The following is a 20,333-nucleotide window of genomic DNA, read 5'->3' as shown; positions in this document are numbered from 1 at the left end:
CTTCTGAGCAGACATGTATAGGATTGTGTGGTTATTGGGGAAGAATATGGATGGAGATGTGTATTCAGATTGCAGCACTTTCTGTCCGTATTTTGCCTCACCTGGACATGCACAATTAAGTGCAACTAAAACATGATAATGGTCCTGCCCCTTAGCATTGGCAAGCAATGAAACTGCCAGCACACTGCAGGAAGACAGGGAAAGTAGCTCAGTGCTGGGGTCCATGTCCCTGCCCTACCCAGAGGGAGAGCAATGGCAAAGTTTTGCCTTCAGTGACATTATTCCGAATCAGACAAATTGGCTAAAGATCTTGGGCCCAATCTACATGGAAATGGAATGAGAAGCGCTTTCTGGTTTTATCTGGATTTTCATGACATTGGCTTTGGTCCAATGAAGCAAGAAAAGCGGAGCATACATCACCTAAAAAACTGCTTTCACAAGTCACACAGGAGCACTTGTGTTAAACTGCTTTATTTGGGGGCTGGGCAGAGTCCTGCCAGCTGAAGTGAACATCATCAACCACAGAGATGCCTCTCAGTGAACAGGAGAGGCTTGTTCCCTGCCCTGTCCATGCTCCCACTACTGGCTGCCCCCTCTCCTTCCCTGTAAAACTGCTCAGTCAAATGCAATGGATGCACATGACTTACTTCCAAGTTGGCACATTTAGTGACCACCTCCCCTCGTGTGCTCCCTCTCTCGGGGAAAGCTGGGGTAAATTGAAGTACTTCAAATAAATTGCTGTGGACATGTGGATAGACAGGCTCCCCAACCCACCCCGCTCTCTGCACTGCCGTGCTTTCTTAGTCAGTAGGAGACACGAAGTTGCTTCTGCTCTTGTTCTCTTTTCTGTGCTCAGTCAAGTGAAATGGACAAGAATGAGGAGGGTTGGGGATAATCGCTCTTTGAGCTCATAGAAATTTGCAGTTCTGCATATCTGTAATTCGAACCATCAGCTCTTAAAATCAATAAAGCTCTCTGCACACCTTCATTTTTTTGCCCTCTACTCTGCCTGCCCACCCCCATGCAGCTTTGAATCAACAGGCTTTTCTGCCCTTGCTTGCATGCAGTGGAGAGTTACTTCCGAGTAGACATGCAAACATCCTCCCTCCTGCCCCTCTCTCTCCCTCCCTTGGTGGTACATGGCTGCTTCCTATACTGAGCCATCTAGAGTGATTTGCTCTGGTGGTATCCTTTTGTGGAGCACTGATTCTCTGATATTAGCACGAAATGCAGGGGTTTCTCTGTGGCAGTGAGAGGTCTCTTATCCTTCCCACTAAAGCATCCCAGTAATACACTTCTGCTGCACAGTCTCCATTCATTTCAGTGGGGCATGCATGGGATGTTTGTTTCACAGCAGCAGCAATGAATGTCAGTGGTTTCCAATAGTGAATCAAGGCAAGCATGGACAGTCTGAATTAATTCTTGATATTTCTTGGAACACCTATAGCAATAGGCAACAGTCATTGAGGACACAGTCTATGTTGTTTAGATAGAAGAATGTCCTACAGCTCCCATGCCACAGCCAGCCATGGAGGCTAGGGAATGTTCAGAGTTGTAGGACTTTTCTCCAGCTAAACATGCATAGAATTGCACCTTTAGGGTTTTTTTTAGGTGAGATTTCTGCTTCAGATCACAAGATCTCTTGAAGCAAATGACAAAGATTTATTTCCAGCTGGACTGTGCTTCACAAACACTTTAGGTATTTTCTCCTTAATTCATATAGAGATCAGAAAAATAATTCATATACCTTATTTCATTCAAATTCAAAGCGACAGGAAACTCAAACTTGATTAATAATATCAACTTGGATGTTCTGAAATGTTCAATGATGATCTAATATGTGTACCTGTGTGTTAAGGAGATGGTCAACAAATCTTTTTGGATTGGATCCTATGATGTTAACTTAAGGAAGTTAATGGAAGGAAAGTTTCCTATATCCCCCCCCCCATTCAGCCACCTCAGCCCCCCATATAGTCTACCTGGGGGGTCAGGGGCCCAACTCAACTTTATGGGATGGTGTATGGGTGACTGTTGGGGAAAGGCAAATAATTCAAAATTGGGTAGACGTTCCCCAGAAATCCCTTGCAATTCACTGCACATTTTTCACAATAGGGTCTCCCTGACCTTCCATAGAGGCTGGGATGGGGGCTCAGGTGGCTGCAACAGGGAGGAAAGAATGGGAAAGTTTTTTTTCTGGGCATATCCTTAAGTTAATTTATTTTAGGATGCTTTTAATTTTAATTTCATGTTAATTTATGTATTATCCATGGAGGAGATCCCATAAGTCAGGCCTGTGGGCCAAATAAGCAATGAGGTGTCCCCATCTCACCTGCCAACATCTCCCCCAGTCCCCGACCCCCTCGACCCACAGTTGAAAACCTCTTACCTTCAGTCAGCTGCTGATCAGAGATATCAGATTTCCCCAGCTGAAAATCTCTTATTATCTCCACTCTCTGCTGATTGGTGCCAATGGAGGCTATTTCAAAGCCTAATTTCAGTGTGAGGGGTGTGTGTGTGTGTATGTGTGTGTGTGTGTGGGTTCTGCTGGGGAGGGGAGGGCTAAAATAAACAAATAAATATAGGTTCAGCACCTTGGATAGCTCCTTTAGGGTTCTGGCTGGTTCTGACTGAAACCCAGAATGGATTCACAACCCCCAGCAAAATCGGAGCCACCAGCCTCCACTGTTTGAAAGTCTCCATTAGTGACAATGCAGGCTTTTTACAATTCTATTTGCAATGTGTGTGTGTGTGGGTGGGTGTTTCAAGAGGGGGGAGAATGTGTTTTGTTTGTGTATGTTTTGCATGTTTGCATGAGTGTGTGTTGTGTGTGTGAGACAGCGTGTGTGTGACCATGTGACTGTGTGTATTCGTATGTGAAGGGCTCCTGGCAATCCCGTTGAGGGCCACATTCTGGGAGTGGTCCCACCCACTGCTGGCATGTGGCCCCCAACATGATTGCCTGGAGCCAATTTGGCCCTTGGGACAGAAAAGGTTCTGCATCCCGCTGCCGTAAGGGTCCCCTCCATGGTTCTGGTCTTTAATTCTAGACTGGTTTACTTTACATGTAGAGCCTTGTGTGGCGCAGAGTGGTAGGCGGCAGTATTGCAGCCGAAACTCTCCCCACGACCTGAGTTCGATCCCAGCAGAAGCTGGGTCCCAGGTAGCTGGCTCAGGTCGACACAGCCTTCCATCCTTCCGAGGTCGGTAAAATGAGTACCCAGCTTGCTGGGGGAAAGGTAGTCACGACTGGGGAAGGCAATGGCAACCCACCTCGCTACAATCTGCCATGAAAACGCCAGTGAAAGCGGCATCCCTCTAGGGGTCAGTAATGACCCGGTGCTTGCACAGGAGGAACCTTTCTTTCTTTTTTTCTTACTTTATATGATCCTAGATGTTTTCGTTGGCAGATCTGTCTATGTTGTTTTCTAATGCTCCTATCGTGCCCAATTTCTTGGCAGTAAATTGGCTACCTGTTGTTACAGGCTATATACATGTAGAGATGTCAGAGAATTCTGCCATGGATCTCCGTGAGGCCGAATGCCAGAGCATTCGCCCCCCCCGAAATCTGTGGCGGAACGAAGGCCCCCCCCATGAAAGGCGCGCAAAATGGAGCACTTACCTGCTGCCGTTCGCGCTGCTTTGCGAATGGAGGCCGTGTCTGCGGCCAAAATTCGCTTCTTCATTATAGCCATGATAGGCTACATAAATACTTATGTAGCCTATAGCAATGGTGGAGAATTTCTCCACGAATCTTGGGGAGGCCGAATGCCAATGCATTCGGCCCCTCGAAATTGTTGGTGAAATTCTCTGCCCCCCGCCCCCCCCCCGGGATGGGACTTACCTCCCTTGAATGTCCCTCTCGGCGGCGGGTCCCGGCAGGAGTTCGACGGCGGTTCGTCGGGGGCGGGGGTGGCGGCCGGTCTTCCGACTGGCTGCCGCTGCCGCCATTACAAAATAAAGTAAAAAAACAAACAAACACCCGTGATAGGCTACATAACGATTTACGTAGCCTATCACGGCTAGATTTCCAAAGTCAGCCATGATAGGCTACGTAAATCGTTATGTAGCCTATCACGGGTGACTTTGGAAAAAAAAAAGCACGTACGCAAATGGCAGAGCCCATGGGCGCCGCCATTTGCATTCCTTATTTGGTCCCGGTAGTTTACGTAAAGATTTACGTAGACTACGGCGAAAATAAGGGCAACGCAAATAGCGGCCACCATTTGCTCCCCTGTCTTTGGCCATAATAGGCTATTTAAATATTTACATAGCCTATCATGGCAAAAAAAAGGGAACGCAAATGGCAGCCGCCATAGCCGCTGCCATTTCTGTTCCCTTTTTTTCACCGAGATAGGCTACGTAAATATTTACATAGCCTATTACGGCCAAAGACAGGGGCGCAAATGGCGTAGTGGCCACCATTTTCATACCTGCCTTTGGCCATAATAGGCTACGTAAATATTTATGTAGCCTATCACGGCAAAATACAGGGATGCAGATGGCGGCAGCTACAGCGGCCGCCATTTGCGTCCCTGTGCAGGCTGCCCGGTGGCCGGATGTCCGGCTGCGGGAGGCCCCAGCCGGTGGCTCCACGGAGTCACTGCGAAGTGGAGCCAGCTGGGGAGAATTTCGGGGGGAGGGACGGAGCGCCTCCCCCCCACCGCAAATGTCACCCTTCGAAAAGGTAAGTGACTTTCGTACATCCCTATTACATGCTGGTGCAATACAACTCTCAGGAACAGGATGCAGGGCAGTGTGCATATAAGAACAAGCTAACCCCACCTACAACCTATAGACGAACATATAACTATCTCAGAGTTTAGAGATTAATATTTTCTTAGTAATTTAAAAAAAAAAAAATTCCAATGAAAAAGTGATTGCCAAGTTGTCTTGTATATTGAAAAAGGAAGAAGTTTGGATAAAAGAAAAAAAGAAAAAACAATGCCATCAACAATTGCCATGCATTTTTCATATTTAAATGAATTGCATCATAGAAAGGGTTAGTGGCCATGGTGGATAACAATAATTAAAATACAGATTAAATGAATGAATCTCATTTGGGAAAATCCATTTTGACACAGCAGTTGTTTCTTGTCAGTTCAATGAGCTGCACTCAGGAGATTTTTCTCCTGGCTATAATCTACGTGCTTCAAATGATAATTTGTTTTACACACAGCTGATTTTCATCTGAATGCATACGAGGTGTGATACAAGATATGCATCTGTGGATCTCTCTCTGTAAGGTTCCTCTATGGATTTGTAATAGAAAGAATAAGGTTATACTGTATGATGTTATGCTATGCATTGAAAAATCCGCAGTGAAATGCTATATGGGATAAATCCCGTTTAAGAACTAAGACCACTTTCCAGATTATTATTTAGCTCACAAGAGCCCAAAGATCCAAACTAAGACAGGAAGTATTTATAGGATAACTTTTTGCATTGCAGTCATCACTTTGGTTTATAAATAACATTACTAACTGCAGAATTTACAGCACAACCAAACCTTAATTTTAAAGGATGATAGATAGATGACAGATAGATGATGATTGATAGATAGATAGATAGATAATTATTTTTCAGAAAGTCTGGACAAATAACATGGGATTACTAAACACTTGGAGTAATAATAATAATAATAATAATAATAATAATAATAATAATGAAGAAGAAGAAGAAGAAAATGTGTTTTTTCTTCATCTCTGAGGGAAATCTGAGCCAAAATTTGAGATCTCCCTCAGTGAAGGAATCTGGACCTTAGGCAGGTTATAGGTTACAACTTTCAAGCAGACCTGAGGCAAAGCATCTTCTAGAGTTAGAAATTAACTAGTACCAGCTACCAATTAACTTTATACAGTTCTGCATTACTAGATAACATAGGGTGCAATCCTATGGCTGCTAGACAGCACCTAGATGGACACAGGATGTTTTGTTTCCTGAGAACCAACCTCGGAGCCAGTGCTCCAAGGTCAGTTCCCAGAAAACTGCCTCCCTGCCCCCTCCCCCACTGCCTCAGAGGCAGCGTGGTTCATCCCCAGCTCCGGCTCATAATAGCAGCACAGAGAGTGGAAAAGGGGGCGTTCCTGGGATTGGGCCGAGGAGATAATGGTGGAAACACCATTACGATGCTTCCTATGCACTGTCTATCCTGCCCACCCCTCCCATTCCAAGATGCCCCAGCTAGACAGCTGAAATTGGCCATCTAGCCACAAATGCAGGGTAGCCAAAGTGCAGAGGAGAAGATCCCCTCCACACTCCGCCCACCCTACATTGGATAGTCAGTCGCGTCCAAGTTTGGAGGCAGCTGACTATCCCCATAGGATGGCGCCCTCCAGGTGCAATCTTATGCATGTTTAGACAGAAAAAAACTGATACAACTGGGCCTTGCAGGACTTCTTTCTGTCTAAACATAGGGTTGTGCCCTTAATGTACCAGTTGTTTTAATGGTATCTATATTGGTAAGACTATAGGATCTGCCACAGAACGGATATCAGAAAGTGGCTATGGATAAGAATAGTCGGTTGTCTACAGATTAATATTTGTCCTGATAAAATTGTTCACTCAGGGTCTTTTTGCTCTGAAATGAAGCCTGCACAATGTGCCTGGGAATTAAACCTCATTATCATATTACCTGATTAAGATGATTAGCCCATCCTGTCCTAAAGCTTTACGGCAGGTGGGTGATTTAATTTGCGTCATGTGTTGGAAGAGAGAAAAGGTTTCTAATGAGTTTACTATCTACTTGAAGTAGCACTGACAATTTATATTTCTCTTCTACTTGGCTCTTTTTTGCTCTGCAAATAAGCTGACCAATGTCCAGTGTCACCACTTGGTCACCGTAGGCAGCAACTGGGCCCCATTACCAAAGCTTGCCCTGGGCTGCCCTTTTCTGGAGCTCCAATCAGCACCAGGATATCCTGGAACTAGGAATGTATGGATTGTGTGAAATCCGTTCCATCCGTGATTCGTAGGTTGTCAGGTGCCTTTCGTTCTGTCGTCCGCCCATCAACAGAATTGATTTCTTTTTTTAGTTTCTGAATTTACACAAATTTGCATGAGCAAAAATGCGCAAATCCCCTCAAAATGTGCATTTTCACACTTTAGCCTATAGGGGGAATGCACAGTTTTTGCTTGGGGGTTGTTGGGGGGGGATGTTTTTCTAAGATAAAATTTGCACAAAATTCCCAAAGATTAGAAAAATATGGTCCGCAAGTCTGTGGAATCCACCTGACAGGAGAAAAGCCAGTCCGCTGGAGAATCCATGGCTTGGATTCATAAAAAACTGAACTCATTTAGTTCCATTGTGGATTTCTCCAACATCCCTATCTGGAACTGCCAGCCCGAGGTAATGCTGCTGCTGCTATAGTATGTTTGGGTGCTTGTGGGAATGTAAAAGGTGCTTCCAAGCCACTCCAGTTCTCATCAGACTATCCCACTGCTACTTCCCCTGTTGAACCTGCCCAGGTTCATGGGAGGCCCACCAAAGTAGGACAATGTGCAGCAGACTTCACTTTCTATCTCATGGGTGCAGAATGTCATTCCGTGGGCCAAATGGACCACTAGTCCCTGTGGCTCCATTCAGACAGAATCCTGTGCTGGTTTATGAAATATGAATAATGCCGTAGGTCATGATGCATGATCAGCACAGCCTTTTGGGTTTCTCAGCATTTGCCAGACCAAAATCTCATACATTTTGATTTATAATACAGATAATCTCAGAAGCGCTCTGAGGGCCATATATAAATTACACTGAGGACTAGATTTGATAATGAATCTCTTTTGTGGGCGTTAATATGTTCCCACCATTTGGCACTAGACTTATACAGTGCTTCACCCTATGTATGTTTTCCTTTGCTTTCTTAGTTGGATACACAATGAACGATCTCATTTTTGAATGGCAAGAAAATAGTGCTGTACAGGTAGCTGACGGGCTGACTTTGCCACAGTTTCTGTTGAAAGAAGACAAAGATTTGACTTACTGCACCAAGCATTACAACACAGGTAGGAGAACTACTGAGTCCATTGACAATTTAAAGGACGGATGTTGCTCTTTACTGTGACGTTAGTCAAAAGAACTATTCAACAATGTATTCAGCACATGTAACCACAGAGCAGCAATGACCTGTGGGGTTTGGAGGGGATGAGGTTGCATGCTGGATAACGTGGCTGCCACTACCAAGTGTCAACTAAAGGGCTGATAGTGTCAAATGAGGAACATCACCAGAATTCTGAAATAGAAATAAGTCTTTTAGGGCACAATTCTATGGCTGCTAGTAAGTGGCTAGATGGCCATACAATAGGTTAGTTCCCTGAGGACTGACCTCCACCCCCTCACATGCTGCCTCATAGGAAGCGCCAATTCGCCCTGCACTCCATGCTCGTAAGAGGAGCGTGGACCAGCGAAAATGTGGAGTTCTGGGGGGGGGGGCAGCAGGGGGGGGCAGAAGTGTGGTTCTGATACTTCCTATGCATCATCTGGCATCCACTCCTCCTGCTCCAACTTCCCATGGATAGACAGCCAAAATCAGCTGTCTAGCCGCGAATGCAGGGCAGCTGAAGCGCGAAGGGGACAATCCTCTCTGCACTGCTCCTGCCCTGCATTGGATAGGTGGTCGCCTCCGAGTTTGGAGGTAGCTGCCTATCCCGATAGGATTGCGCCCTTAATTGGGCCACTTTGACTATAGCAGAGGTGGACAACTTGTGGCCTTCCAGATGTTTTGGCCTACAACTCCTGTGATCCCTTACCATTGGCTATGCTGGCTAAAGGCAGATGGAGATTTCTTTATTTATTACATTTCTATGTAATAAATAATAGCAGAAGCTCAATAGGTGATAGCCAAGATGTAGGCCAAAATATCTGGAGGGCCACAAGTCCCCCCCCCGCCAGCCTATAGGAAGTTAGGAAAGACAAGAGCAGGGGTTGGAGACAGGAGAAGTAGAAATACAGAGGTGAAGGTTTGTGTTTTGGTGAAAGCCACATAGAAATTAGGGAAGATACATGAAGAATTCAGGTGAAGTTGTATGAACTGGATTCTTGAAGCCAACCTGTTTCTCACACTGATGAACTTATGATTTGAACCCTTGTCTGCAAGTCCAACATTCTGTTCACTGGAACACATCCAAATCTCTTTTAACATGCCTCCTATGTCCCGGTTCCTATTATCTGAAAGGAAAATATACTAAATATTTTCTGAAAGGAAAATATACTAAATATGCTGTGGTTTTAATGTTCTATATATTTTAAATTGTTTTATTGTGTGTTTGGTTTTAATTTTTGTGAAACGCCCAGAGAGCTTCGGCTATTGGGTGGTATAGAAATAAATAAATAAATAAATAAAATAGCGTAAGACCCATTAATTTCTATGGGTCTACTCTGAGTATGATTAAATCTGAATCCAATTCCTTGACTTAAGGTGGGAGCGCCATTTGTTGCTTCACTTCTGGCAGCAAAATGTCTTGAGCTGACCCTGTTGCTCTTTATACCCACTGTCTGACCATCATATCAGGTTAACATTCCACTTCTCATCAGACCTGTTTCTTTGAACCCAGTTGTAACAATGTAGGGCCCAGTTAATTCACCTGTTTGTATGATGGGCACTCTTGCTGTCGGGGGTGTTTCTGAGCGCAGGGAGTGGGACAGCAGTTCAGATTCTGAAGGAGAACTGCCAAACTTGGGGGAGATGTTTTCCCAGGCTAGTCCAGATATGAGTAGGCCAGCTTCCCAGGTTACAAACATCCAGTTGGCTGATGAGGAGGGTCCCTCTTCACACACACCCCATGAGAGGCAGCGAACAGGAGGAGGCGGAGTCTGGGGAGTATGACCTAACAGATGCCAGATGCAGGTACAGAACAAAGAGAGAGAAGGCCGGGGCAGAACTTAGACAGTCTACCCAATTGGCCTTGCATGAAAAGCTGCACTTAGAGGCCTCACGAGAAGAGAGGGACCTCCCCCATTTAAATTAGGCTAGTAAAACCATCTCCCTCTTCAAATGGCAGGCAACTCTCCTAACTTCCTTTTGAATCCCCTGAGGGCATTCCTTTGTAGACTGAGAGTCACTGAGAATTTGCATCTGTATGACCCTGTGAAGTAATGGATTAAAAGCTGTAGACTGTCACTGAAGCCTCTCAACTGTGTATGTTTGGGACTTAGAAGTAAAGTGGCGGCTAATGGAATCCTGACACTTTCAAATCCCAAGCACTTATAGTATAGACCAGTTCACCCAAGGCCCCTGGGGAGGGTGAATAACCTAAAAAGTTTATTAAATAAACAAACAAACAAATAAATAAATAATCAAAAGACATTGATATGCTGTAGTCATTGTCATAGATCAGCCTTCTCCAAACTGGTTCCCTCCAGATGTGTTAGACTACAATTCCCAGCATCCCCAGCCAGCTGCCTGGGGAATGCTGGGAGTTGTAGTTCACCACATCTGGAGGGTGCCAGCTTTGGGAAGGCTAAGATTGATAGTTATAAACAGAAAACTATTAACAATTGTCCTCTCGTTTCATCAGGCACTGTTGATAATGAAAAACACAACGAGTACCTCTAACAGTTCTTCTTTGTTGTAACTAGGCAAGTTTACGTGCATTGAAGTTCGATTCCACCTTGAAAGGCAGATGGGTTATTATCTCATTCAAATGTACATTCCCAGCCTCTTGATTGTCATACTGTCCTGGGTGTCATTTTGGATCAATATGGATGCAGCTCCAGCCAGAGTGGCTTTAGGTATAACAACTGTACTTACTATGACAACACAGAGTTCAGGGTCACGGGCTTCACTCCCCAAGGTATGCAAGCTCTTGGACTTCATGTGTTTTGATTCTGGTTGATGATGGAACATGATGTTTTGTTTTAGCTTAGTGTGCTCCAGCACTGATGGTCTTAAAACGTTTGCTTCTTCTCCCACAGTTCATTGAAGGAGAAAAGGTAAGAGAGGGCATTTTCACCTTGTAAACTATACTAATTGCTCAGGCAATCCTATACACACTTACCTTGCAGTAAGTCCCATTGAACTCAGTGGGGTTTACTTCTGTGTAGAAATTATAGGATTGTGCTCTCAGTAGGTTTCTGACTGTGCCAAATTGATATGCAAATTTAGATTCCCACTGAAGAAGTTGCTTACTGCATGGTAGTTCTTGACATGCTGCCTTCTTTGCCACATCCCTTACTGATCTCTTTGGATCAGTTAACAGTGTCTTCTTAATGACAACTTTTGGAGGCAAAGGTGCATAGACAGGAAGTTTGTTGGCTGGCCCACAAATGTGGAATATCCTTCTTCTGAAGGCTGGAGAAGACCTTACAACTGCCAAGAGATGCTGCCTCCCTGAGGCAAGCAATCCCCATTTAGTCATCATGTTTGTAAATGCTTACGATTTACAATCTACATCCAGTGATCAGACAAATAAAAAAGGATATCAAAAGCTGGTCTTGGATACATTTAACAAGTTTGGGCAGACCTAGTGCTATAAAAGTGGTAGCAATGCCAAGTTAAACTATTTTTCCAAACACTTCCCATAATAATGGACTCAAAAAATCTGGCACAATGACCAAAAAAAAAATTGTGGGTTTTTTCTTTTCTTTTTTTTTACTGTGAATTTCAACAAACAAAACAAAGAAAAAACAATGTAACAAAACCAAAAAGAAAGAAAAAAGTATAGCCACATTCTAAAACCCTCAGTTTCAAATTACTACAATATTCTAGAAAGAGTAAAAAAAGGGGGGGTGAAAATATAGGTTACACATAAACTGTAAAAGCAGACCAAATATCCACATATAACTCCATTTGCAAGTTACGCCTATATACCACTCTTTCAAATGTTGCTAGCATTATTAAGTCTTCAATCCATTGCATTATTGGCAGTGAGCTTTTATCCTTCCAGTATTGTAGTATCAGTCTTTTAGCAATGAAAAGGGTGAGAAAAATCCATTTACACTGACCATGTGTTACATTCCAAGAAACAGGGACGTAATTTAAAAGAACATTTACATCAGTAAATATTAAAGAGCTTTCCAATACAAACTTTATCCATGTAATAATTTCCACCCAAAAGGAGGCAACCATTGGGTATTTCCAAAACATATGAATAAGAGAAGTATTGACTGCATTACACCTCCAACAATTAGCCGAATTTGACAAACCTTTATTAAAAAGACGTTGTGGCATCCAATAGACCCAAAACAAAAGTTTTTGAATAAGGCGTAACTGAACATCTGTTGAGATATCTGATACAGATGGCAAAATGGCAGTCCATTGATTAAACAAAATAGGATGTTCCAATTCCTTGTTCCATTCCTGCTGTAAACCACTTTTATCATATTTATTCATTGATAATAAATATTTATAAACATGAATCGTAGGTCGATATATCTGATCAGCTTCAGTGAGTATTTCCAGTAGTGAAGGAGACTCCAAAGCAGTAAAAGCAGCAGGACCGAATCTAGATACCAACAAATGTTTCAATTGCAAGTACTGCCATTCCGCTGTAGCAGGCAAATCAAATTGATCTCACAAAGTTTAAAATAACATGAACTCATCATCAGCCCCCACTAATTGATCCAGGGTAAAGATCATTTTATCTGTCCAGGTCCTCCATAAAAATATTTTATTTACAGTTAGTAAATCTGGATTTCCCCATAAAGTCAATTTAGTATGGGAAAATGGGTCAAACTGTAACTGATGTGATATTATAAACCACAGTTCTCTAACTGCCAAAATTGTGGGAGGAGCTCTGTCTGCCTTAATATTCTGAGAACCTAATACCATCCATTTAGAGAGAGGCTCCAGTCCAGACAAGAAGATTCCAACACTGTCCAAGGTGGAAAATTAGGAAAAATAATCAAAGTGGAAAAGATCAAAATTTAATACAAGTCAGCAAATAGGCCCAATGGTACATAACTAGATCCGGAAAACCAAACCCACCTTCATTAATTGGAAGTTGCATCCTTTTCAAAGATATTCTTGATGGAAAGGAACCCCAAAAGAATATCCAAAACAAAGCATTAAGTTTTTGGAAATATTTGCTGGGTATAAGTATAGGGATCACATGTATAACATAAATAATTTGAGGTATGGTATTCATCTTAAGTGTATTCACCTTACCCCTTAAACTCAACTTTAAAGACGCCCATCTATTTATATCTCATGAAATATCATTAATCAACTTGTTTAAATTTAACCTAATCATTAGAGATATAGCTCTAGGGATAATTATTCCCAAAGAAGTAATAAACTCTGGGCACTGTTAAAATTGCCAATTGGCTAATACCCTAGAGTATATCCTATCTCCAATCATCATTATTTCTGACTTTGACCAATTAATTGAATAGCCGGACAATTCACCAAAGGTATTAGTCAATTTTATCAAAGCTAGAACTGAGACTGGAATCTCAAGATAAACAACAAAAGATCAACAACATAAAGGCTAATCTTAAATTCTAAACCAAAATGGACAAATCCATGAATACTACTATTTTGTCTAATAGCGCATGCCAAGGATTCCAAGCATAACTTGAATATCAGTGGGGAGAGTGGACACCTTGTCTGGTGCCCCACCAAAGTAAAAAAAAAAAAAAAGAAAATAAGTGAAAATAAACCCTTAGTCATTACTCTTGCTCCTGGAGCTGAATATAAGTTTTTAACCCATTTCAAAAATTCTATAGGAAAACCAAAATTAATCAATGTAATAAAAATAAATTTCCAGTGAATACTGTGAAGGGCCTTTTCTGCATCCAAGGAAATGATGGCCTCCTGGTCAGTTCTTTCAGAGTTTAAAGCAACTAGATCAACACCTAATCTGAGATTATCAGCCCACTGTCTATTTTTAATAAATCCTACCTGGTCTGGTCTAACCAATACGGCCATGACTTGTTGCAATCTATTGGCCAAAATTGCTGTTAATATTTTGATATCTACATTAATTAATGATATAGGTTGATAGTTAGCACAATGGGTATGATCCTTGCCTGGCTTAAGAATCACAGTAATATACATGTCATTTAACGATGAAGCCTGCCTCAAAAATATGGTTATAGAGGCGATGCAAATTTGGGGCTAAAAAATAGAAAATGTTTTATACCATTCAATTGGGAATCCATCTGGTCCAAGTGCTTTCCCAGTATTCATTTTCATTGTTGTATTCATAATTTCCTCTAAACACAGAGAAGCTAAAAGGAGCTGTTGTTGTGAAGAATCTAAACATGAAAGATTAATGTGAGGGAAAAAAGCATCCATATCTTGCTCTGGTATCTTATTACTAGAACTAAACAGATCAGAATAACGCTTTAAAAATTGTGAGTTTATGTCTGTGGGAGAAGTATATACTTTGTCATTCTTATCTTTAATGGATGAAATAACATTTTGATGTTGGTGCTGTTTAAGACAATGTGCAAGAATCTTACTGGGACATTCACCATTTTCCCAATATTTCTGTTGTAGACAGGTCAGAGCAAATTCCGCCTGTTGTGAAAGAATATTATTGACCTCATGCTTAGTATTTTGTAGCTCTTGATACAGTTGTGCTATAGGGGAAGTGGCAAACTGAGTTATAAGAGATTTCAGCTTCTTATATAAAAGCATCAGTTGAGTTTTATAAGCTTCTTTTGATAATAAGTGTAAGAGATAATTTGGCCCCTTATGCAAGCTTTACTAGCCTCCCATTCAATGGTGCATGAACCCACTGTACCTTTATTAATATTAAAGTACTCTGTTAGTTCAGCTAACATCTGGGTTTTAAACTTCTCATCATTAAAAAGAGAAACATTAAAACGCCAAAGACCAGGGGCCCTAGGAGTGTCAGAAAATTGCAGTTCCAAACTTACTGGGGCATGATCTGACATAGGGATGGCGGAGAATTCCGACACGGATTTCAGGGAGGCCATATGCCAGTGCATTTGGCCCCCTGAAATCCGTGGCGGAACAGCCTCCTGCCCCCCCGCCCCCCTGAGGAATCCCCCCGGGACGGCACTTACCCGGGGCAGATGCGGCGGATGCGGCAGCAGCGGATGCGGCGACAACAGCGGCTGGTCTCCTGGCCAGCCGCGGCTGGGCTGCTGCCACCGCCATTGCCGTCCTTGCAGCCATGACAGGATACGTAAGAATTTAGGTAGCCTATCACCGCTAACCCCCCCAAAAAAATAACCGAGCGTACGCAAATGGCAGCGGCTACGGCGGCCGCCATTTGCGTTCCCTATTTTTCGCCGATTTATCTTACGTAAATATTTATGTAAGATAAAATGGTGGAGAAAGGGGAACACAAATAGCATAGTGGGCACTATTTGCAATCCTTTATTTTTCGCTGTTCTAGCCTACGTAAATAAAGGAACGCAAATAGCGCCCACTACGCTATTTGCATTCCCCTTTTTTTTGCCATTTTATCTTACGTAAATATTTACATAAGATGAATCGGCGAAAAATAGGGAATGCAAATGGCGGCCGCCATAGCTGCTGCCATTTGCGTATGCTGGGGTTTGGGGGGGGTTAGCCGTGATAGGCTACGTAAATTCTTACGTAGCCTATCACGGCTGCCTGGCTAGACGCAAATGGCAGCCGCCATTTGCATCCGCAGCAGCCCGTCCGCGGCTGGAAATCCGGCTGCGGACGGCCCTGGCCAGCTGCTCTGTGGCCTGGCAGTGGAGCAAAGCCAGCTGTCAAGGATTCTGGGGGGGAGGACCAGATCCCCTCCCCCCATCCCCCCCACCATGAAAGATTCCGTGAAAAGGTAAGTGGGTTTCGTACATCCCTAATCTGACACTATCAGTGTGTCAATCTTACAGTCTTTGATGTAGAAATCAAAAGATGTAGAAACCAAAAAGTAGTCTGATCTAAAGCAATTATGGTGAACAGGTGAAATAAATGTATACTGTCTATCAGTAGGATGTAAAATTCTCCAAACATCAGTTAAACCATATTCCATCAGATAAGCCTGGAGTGGAAGCCTCACAGCAGATTGGGTCTTAGGAGAAGATGTACTCCTATCTAACCAAGGATCTAAGACCTTGTTAAAATCTCTACTCACAATCAAATAATCATAAGTGATATCTACCACAGAAGCAAAATAATCATGAAACATAGCCGGTGAATCAATATTTGGCCCATATACATTAATCATAGCAATTAATTTACCCATATATTTTCCTACCAAAATCAAAACACACCCCTCAATATCAAAAATCACCTGTTGAACTGAAATAGAAAGTTGCTTATGAATAAAAATTGCAACTCCTTTACACTGTGTTGAGGTATCTGTAACATAAGCCTCACCAACCCAGTCCTTTGCAACATCTGTCCATCTGCAGCCATCAAGTGGGTTCCTTGTAAAAAAAGCCATGTCAACATTAAGCTCTTTTAACTTAGTAAGAACTCTTTTCTGTTTGTTTACATTTCGCAGCCCCTTGACGTTTCATGAAATCACGTTAAACATTGAAAAAACAAAAGCAAATTATTTGCCCCTCTACCCAAACACTTCTTTCCAAATTTATAAACAATAACTAAATTTATATACCATAAGTGATATAACTAATACATCCTTAGTTTACATTTAGCACTAAGCACTTCAGACATCATCAAAATAGTTCTTGTTGCATAGAAACTGAGAGAAATTTTAAAATTATTTTAAAAATGTGAACAATAATTGAAAATAAAAAAACAAAATAAAAATAAAACTCAAAGAATCCAAACTGTGTCCACCTCTTTTATCTCATACCAAAAAAGTGCCCAAAACCCTAGCAAACCAAAACCAAAACAACCTTAACAAAAACAAAAAATAAAAACTTTTGCCTTCAGTTTGGACTGACGTGCAACCGCAGTGCTCAGCTAGGCCCCTCCTGCATATTAAATACATACACAAAGCAAAATTACAAACATGCAAGTTTAACCAACAAGAAATAATAAAATGGGTATTTTAAGTAATATTTTATCTGCGTCCATATTCATGTGTGTGTGTGTGTGTGTGTGTGTGTATATATATATATATATATACACACACACACACACACACATAGAGATGCATGTGCATGCGTGTGTGTGTGTGTGTGTGTACCTACACAACCTTGTTATTATTATAGTTACATATAACCTGTATTTAAACTAAATGTGTAAATAGACACACTCAAGAGCAGAAATGATATATATGCATGGTTATATATATGCAGACAGAGAAAAAAAAAAGGAAGGGGGAAAGATGAGAAAAAGAAAGAAGGGGGGAGGAAAAAGCAGTAGTATGCAATACAGTTTGGTCAGGCATGTCGCCCGGACTTCTTATCAAATACAAAACCCCAAACAAAGCATAATAATAGAGATAATAGAGAGCAGCCAGAGGAGAGAGAGGGAAAAAAAAGAAAAGAAAAGAAAATGGCTGAATTCCAAATTCAAGGAGCTGAAGAAGACAAATCCTTCATTTTAATTTTAATGCCAGTGAGAAATGATTCCGCAGTATCTGAACTTAAAAACGTCTTCATCTGACCTTCCAAAAAAAAGGGAAAAAGCGAAATGTGGCAAGATATTTGATGTGATATTGCAAAGTAATCTGCTTTGTCAAATTTTTTGCATTGGTAAATTGTCTTCTTCTATTGGCAATTTCTTTAGGGTAATCAGGAAAACGTAATATTTTCATTGACTGGCCCACACTGAAACTCCCCTCTATCTCATGCTGTGCTCAGCAGATATTCTTTAGTGGAGGCCCATAGAAACTGAATGATAACTGGCCCCACTCTAGAGCCTCATGTAGAACCTGGGACACAATAGGCATGCTCAGTATCAAGTGGAAAATCAGAAGGCAAACCCAATAATTCACGCAGAAATCTATCCACAAACTCAGCAAGATGGAGATCGGTAGCCAACTCTCTGAGGCCAAGAATACGCAGATTTGTTCTCTGAGTGAAGGCTTCTAGTTGAGATATTTGAGCAGATAGCACACTATGAGAAGCATCCATTGCAGCTTTTCCCAGTCTTCGAGTGCATTAACTTTTGACTCCATCTTTTGAAGACAAACATTAATTGAGTCCACAGACCCTTGAAGACTAGTGATGGAATCCTGAATCATTTTCAGCTATTCGAACTTCTTTGACTGCAAAGACAACTGCAAGGACATATTTTTTTTATCAAAACGAGCAACTCCTCTCCCTCTGTTGCTTCTTTAGAAACCTTTGCTGGGGGGCAGTTGGAGGGGTAGGCAGCATTCCCAAGCTTTTCTTTTCTTTCGATGCTGACATCCTCCTCTCACCTCCGAAAACACAAGAAAACACAAATAAAAACACAAAAACACAAATAAAAACACAGAAAACAAAAAACAAAAAACAAAATGGTAAGGAAGTTTAATTGCAAATATCCAGATAGTGCAACAGTCTCAAAGAGGTATTTTTAAAGTTGAAATTTGGAAGAGACGCAGTGAAGATCTAATCACAATGCCATCTCTAACCGGACGTCCAAAATAAAATTGCAGGCCTTGATCTTTTCCCTTGAAGAATACAATTTACATGTTTTTGTTGTTGTAAGTTGTATTCTTCAAGGGAAAAGATCAAGGCCTGCAAAAATCTTGCTGCAAAAACTATTAAATCAAGGGAGATGAGGAGAGCCAAGTATTCATATTATGAAGCAAATAATCTAAGAGTAGTGGCATTGTATTTGGAACATCAGAGAAGCTGTGGATAGGTATGGAAGCAATGGGGAAAGATTCAGTGTTGAACAAATTTTGTTTGGAGGGGGAAAATAGTAGTTTTGAAATATGTAGACAACCCCTTTTTATATACCACATTAAAAATGTGGAAGAAATTCAGAAAATAAATCAATCCTGGAAATTCCCCATTGCTTCCTTTTTGTTGCCTCCAAATTTTGCTCCCGTAGATAAACAAGAGCAATATGCGAAGTGGAAACAAAAAGGGGTTTTATTAGAGCTGTGTGCAAATGGCCTCTTGAAATTCTCCACCTTACTTGTGGGTAACGAATTCTGGAAGACAATTTCACTGAATTTCTCCAGTGGTGGGGCTTGTAGCACAGCTTCTTTCTTTTTTGGTAAGGGGTTTGGGTTTTTTTGTACTGGAGCAGCATCAATGGTCTTGGCAGGCAGGCCCCGAGTTTGCATTCACTGCAATGCAGGTGGGGGCAGTGGTGAGTCTAGCTCCAGGGATGAGGTGGAGTTACTCTGCCAAAATCTGTCCTCCAGTTTTCTGAAAGTTTTCTCCGCCCATGAAAGATGATTCCATTGTTCTGCCTCATTCAGGATGTTTTTTAATGTGTTTTTGAGCTTCCCCTGGACTGCAAGGAGGTCAAATCAGTCCATTCTAAAGGAAATCAACCCTGACTGCTCATTGGAAGGACAGATACTGAAGCTGAAGCTCAAATATTTTGGCCACCTAATGCGAAGAGAAAACTCTCTGGAAAAGACCCTGATGCTGGGAAGGACTGAAGGCAAAAGGAGAAGGGGACGGCAGAGGATGAGATGGCTAGATAGCAATGCAATGAATATGAACTTGAGCACGCTCCGGGAGAGAGAGGAGGACAGGAAGGCCTGGTGTGCTATGGTCCATGGGTTCACGAAGAGTCGGACACGACTGAATGACTAAACAACAACAATAATCACAGCTAGCCTCCCAGGCTGCCTGCACTTCCCAATCTGAAAAAAGCCCTATGGGAGGAATTACATGGGGTGCCTTATACTGGGCTTTAACTGAAGTGTAGGAAGCTGAGGAGGCCACAGGTGGCCAGAGGGGTGGTTGTAGAATCAAAAACAGGAGACTTGTGCTCACTCCTCAGCCACCTCCTAAGTAAAGTAAGCCCAAGAAGCCCAAACCCGACCCATGAGAATTTCTCTAAAATTTCTTCACAATTGAATTTATTTTTGAAAATAATTTCTCTTCTATCAAATTGAATGAGAATGGTCAAAAAATGTGGGAGAAATTTTCAACACAGCAATAGTTTTTATAGAATGAGAGATTTCACTGAAAATGAAACCCCAGTCACTGTAGCAAAATGAAAAGAAAAGCTTTGGGGAATGCAAATGAATTAGATTTTCCTTCATCAAATATATTATCTTATTATGAAGTCTTTAGTAAGACAAAGTATGACTAGAAGTATGACAAACTGTGAAGGTATTTTACTGGAGCATAGGGTTAATACAAAAGGATTAATCTCTAAAACGTATTCACATTTTCTGGGGAAACATTATTGGTGTTGCACTAGAGGTCACTCATGTTAGAGCAATGTAATTTACATTAGCAGTCGTGTCAGATTGGATACTGCCTTTTGGCAGTTACCCCACCCTGATTTGTACATAAAGATGTTATAATTCCCTGTGGTTCAGAGTGATGACAGATATAAAGTATCACTACAGGGGCATAC

General features: G+C 41.9%; 1 protein-coding gene across 1 annotated transcript in view; it reads left to right on the top strand.

Moving 5' to 3' along the window:
• GLRA3 (glycine receptor alpha 3) overlaps nt 1-20,333 on the top strand; it is a 131,108-nt gene that overhangs the window by 91,301 nt on the left and 19,474 nt on the right. Inside the window, exons 6-7 of the mRNA XM_084860294.1 lie at nt 7,864-8,001; nt 10,574-10,788. Coding sequence (XP_084716420.1) covers nt 7,864-8,001; nt 10,574-10,788 — 353 coding nt within the window. The remainder of the gene's footprint in view (nt 1-7,863; nt 8,002-10,573; nt 10,789-20,333) is intronic.

This window comes from Heloderma suspectum, chromosome 5 (genome assembly GCF_057233095.1).
Source record: "Heloderma suspectum isolate Gila_16-S chromosome 5, 16-S_ref, whole genome shotgun sequence".
In the NCBI taxonomy this organism is placed as follows: domain Eukaryota; kingdom Metazoa; phylum Chordata; class Lepidosauria; order Squamata; family Helodermatidae; genus Heloderma; species Heloderma suspectum.
Note: the sequence above shows the minus strand (reverse complement) of the source record. Positions and strands in the feature narration are given on the sequence as shown.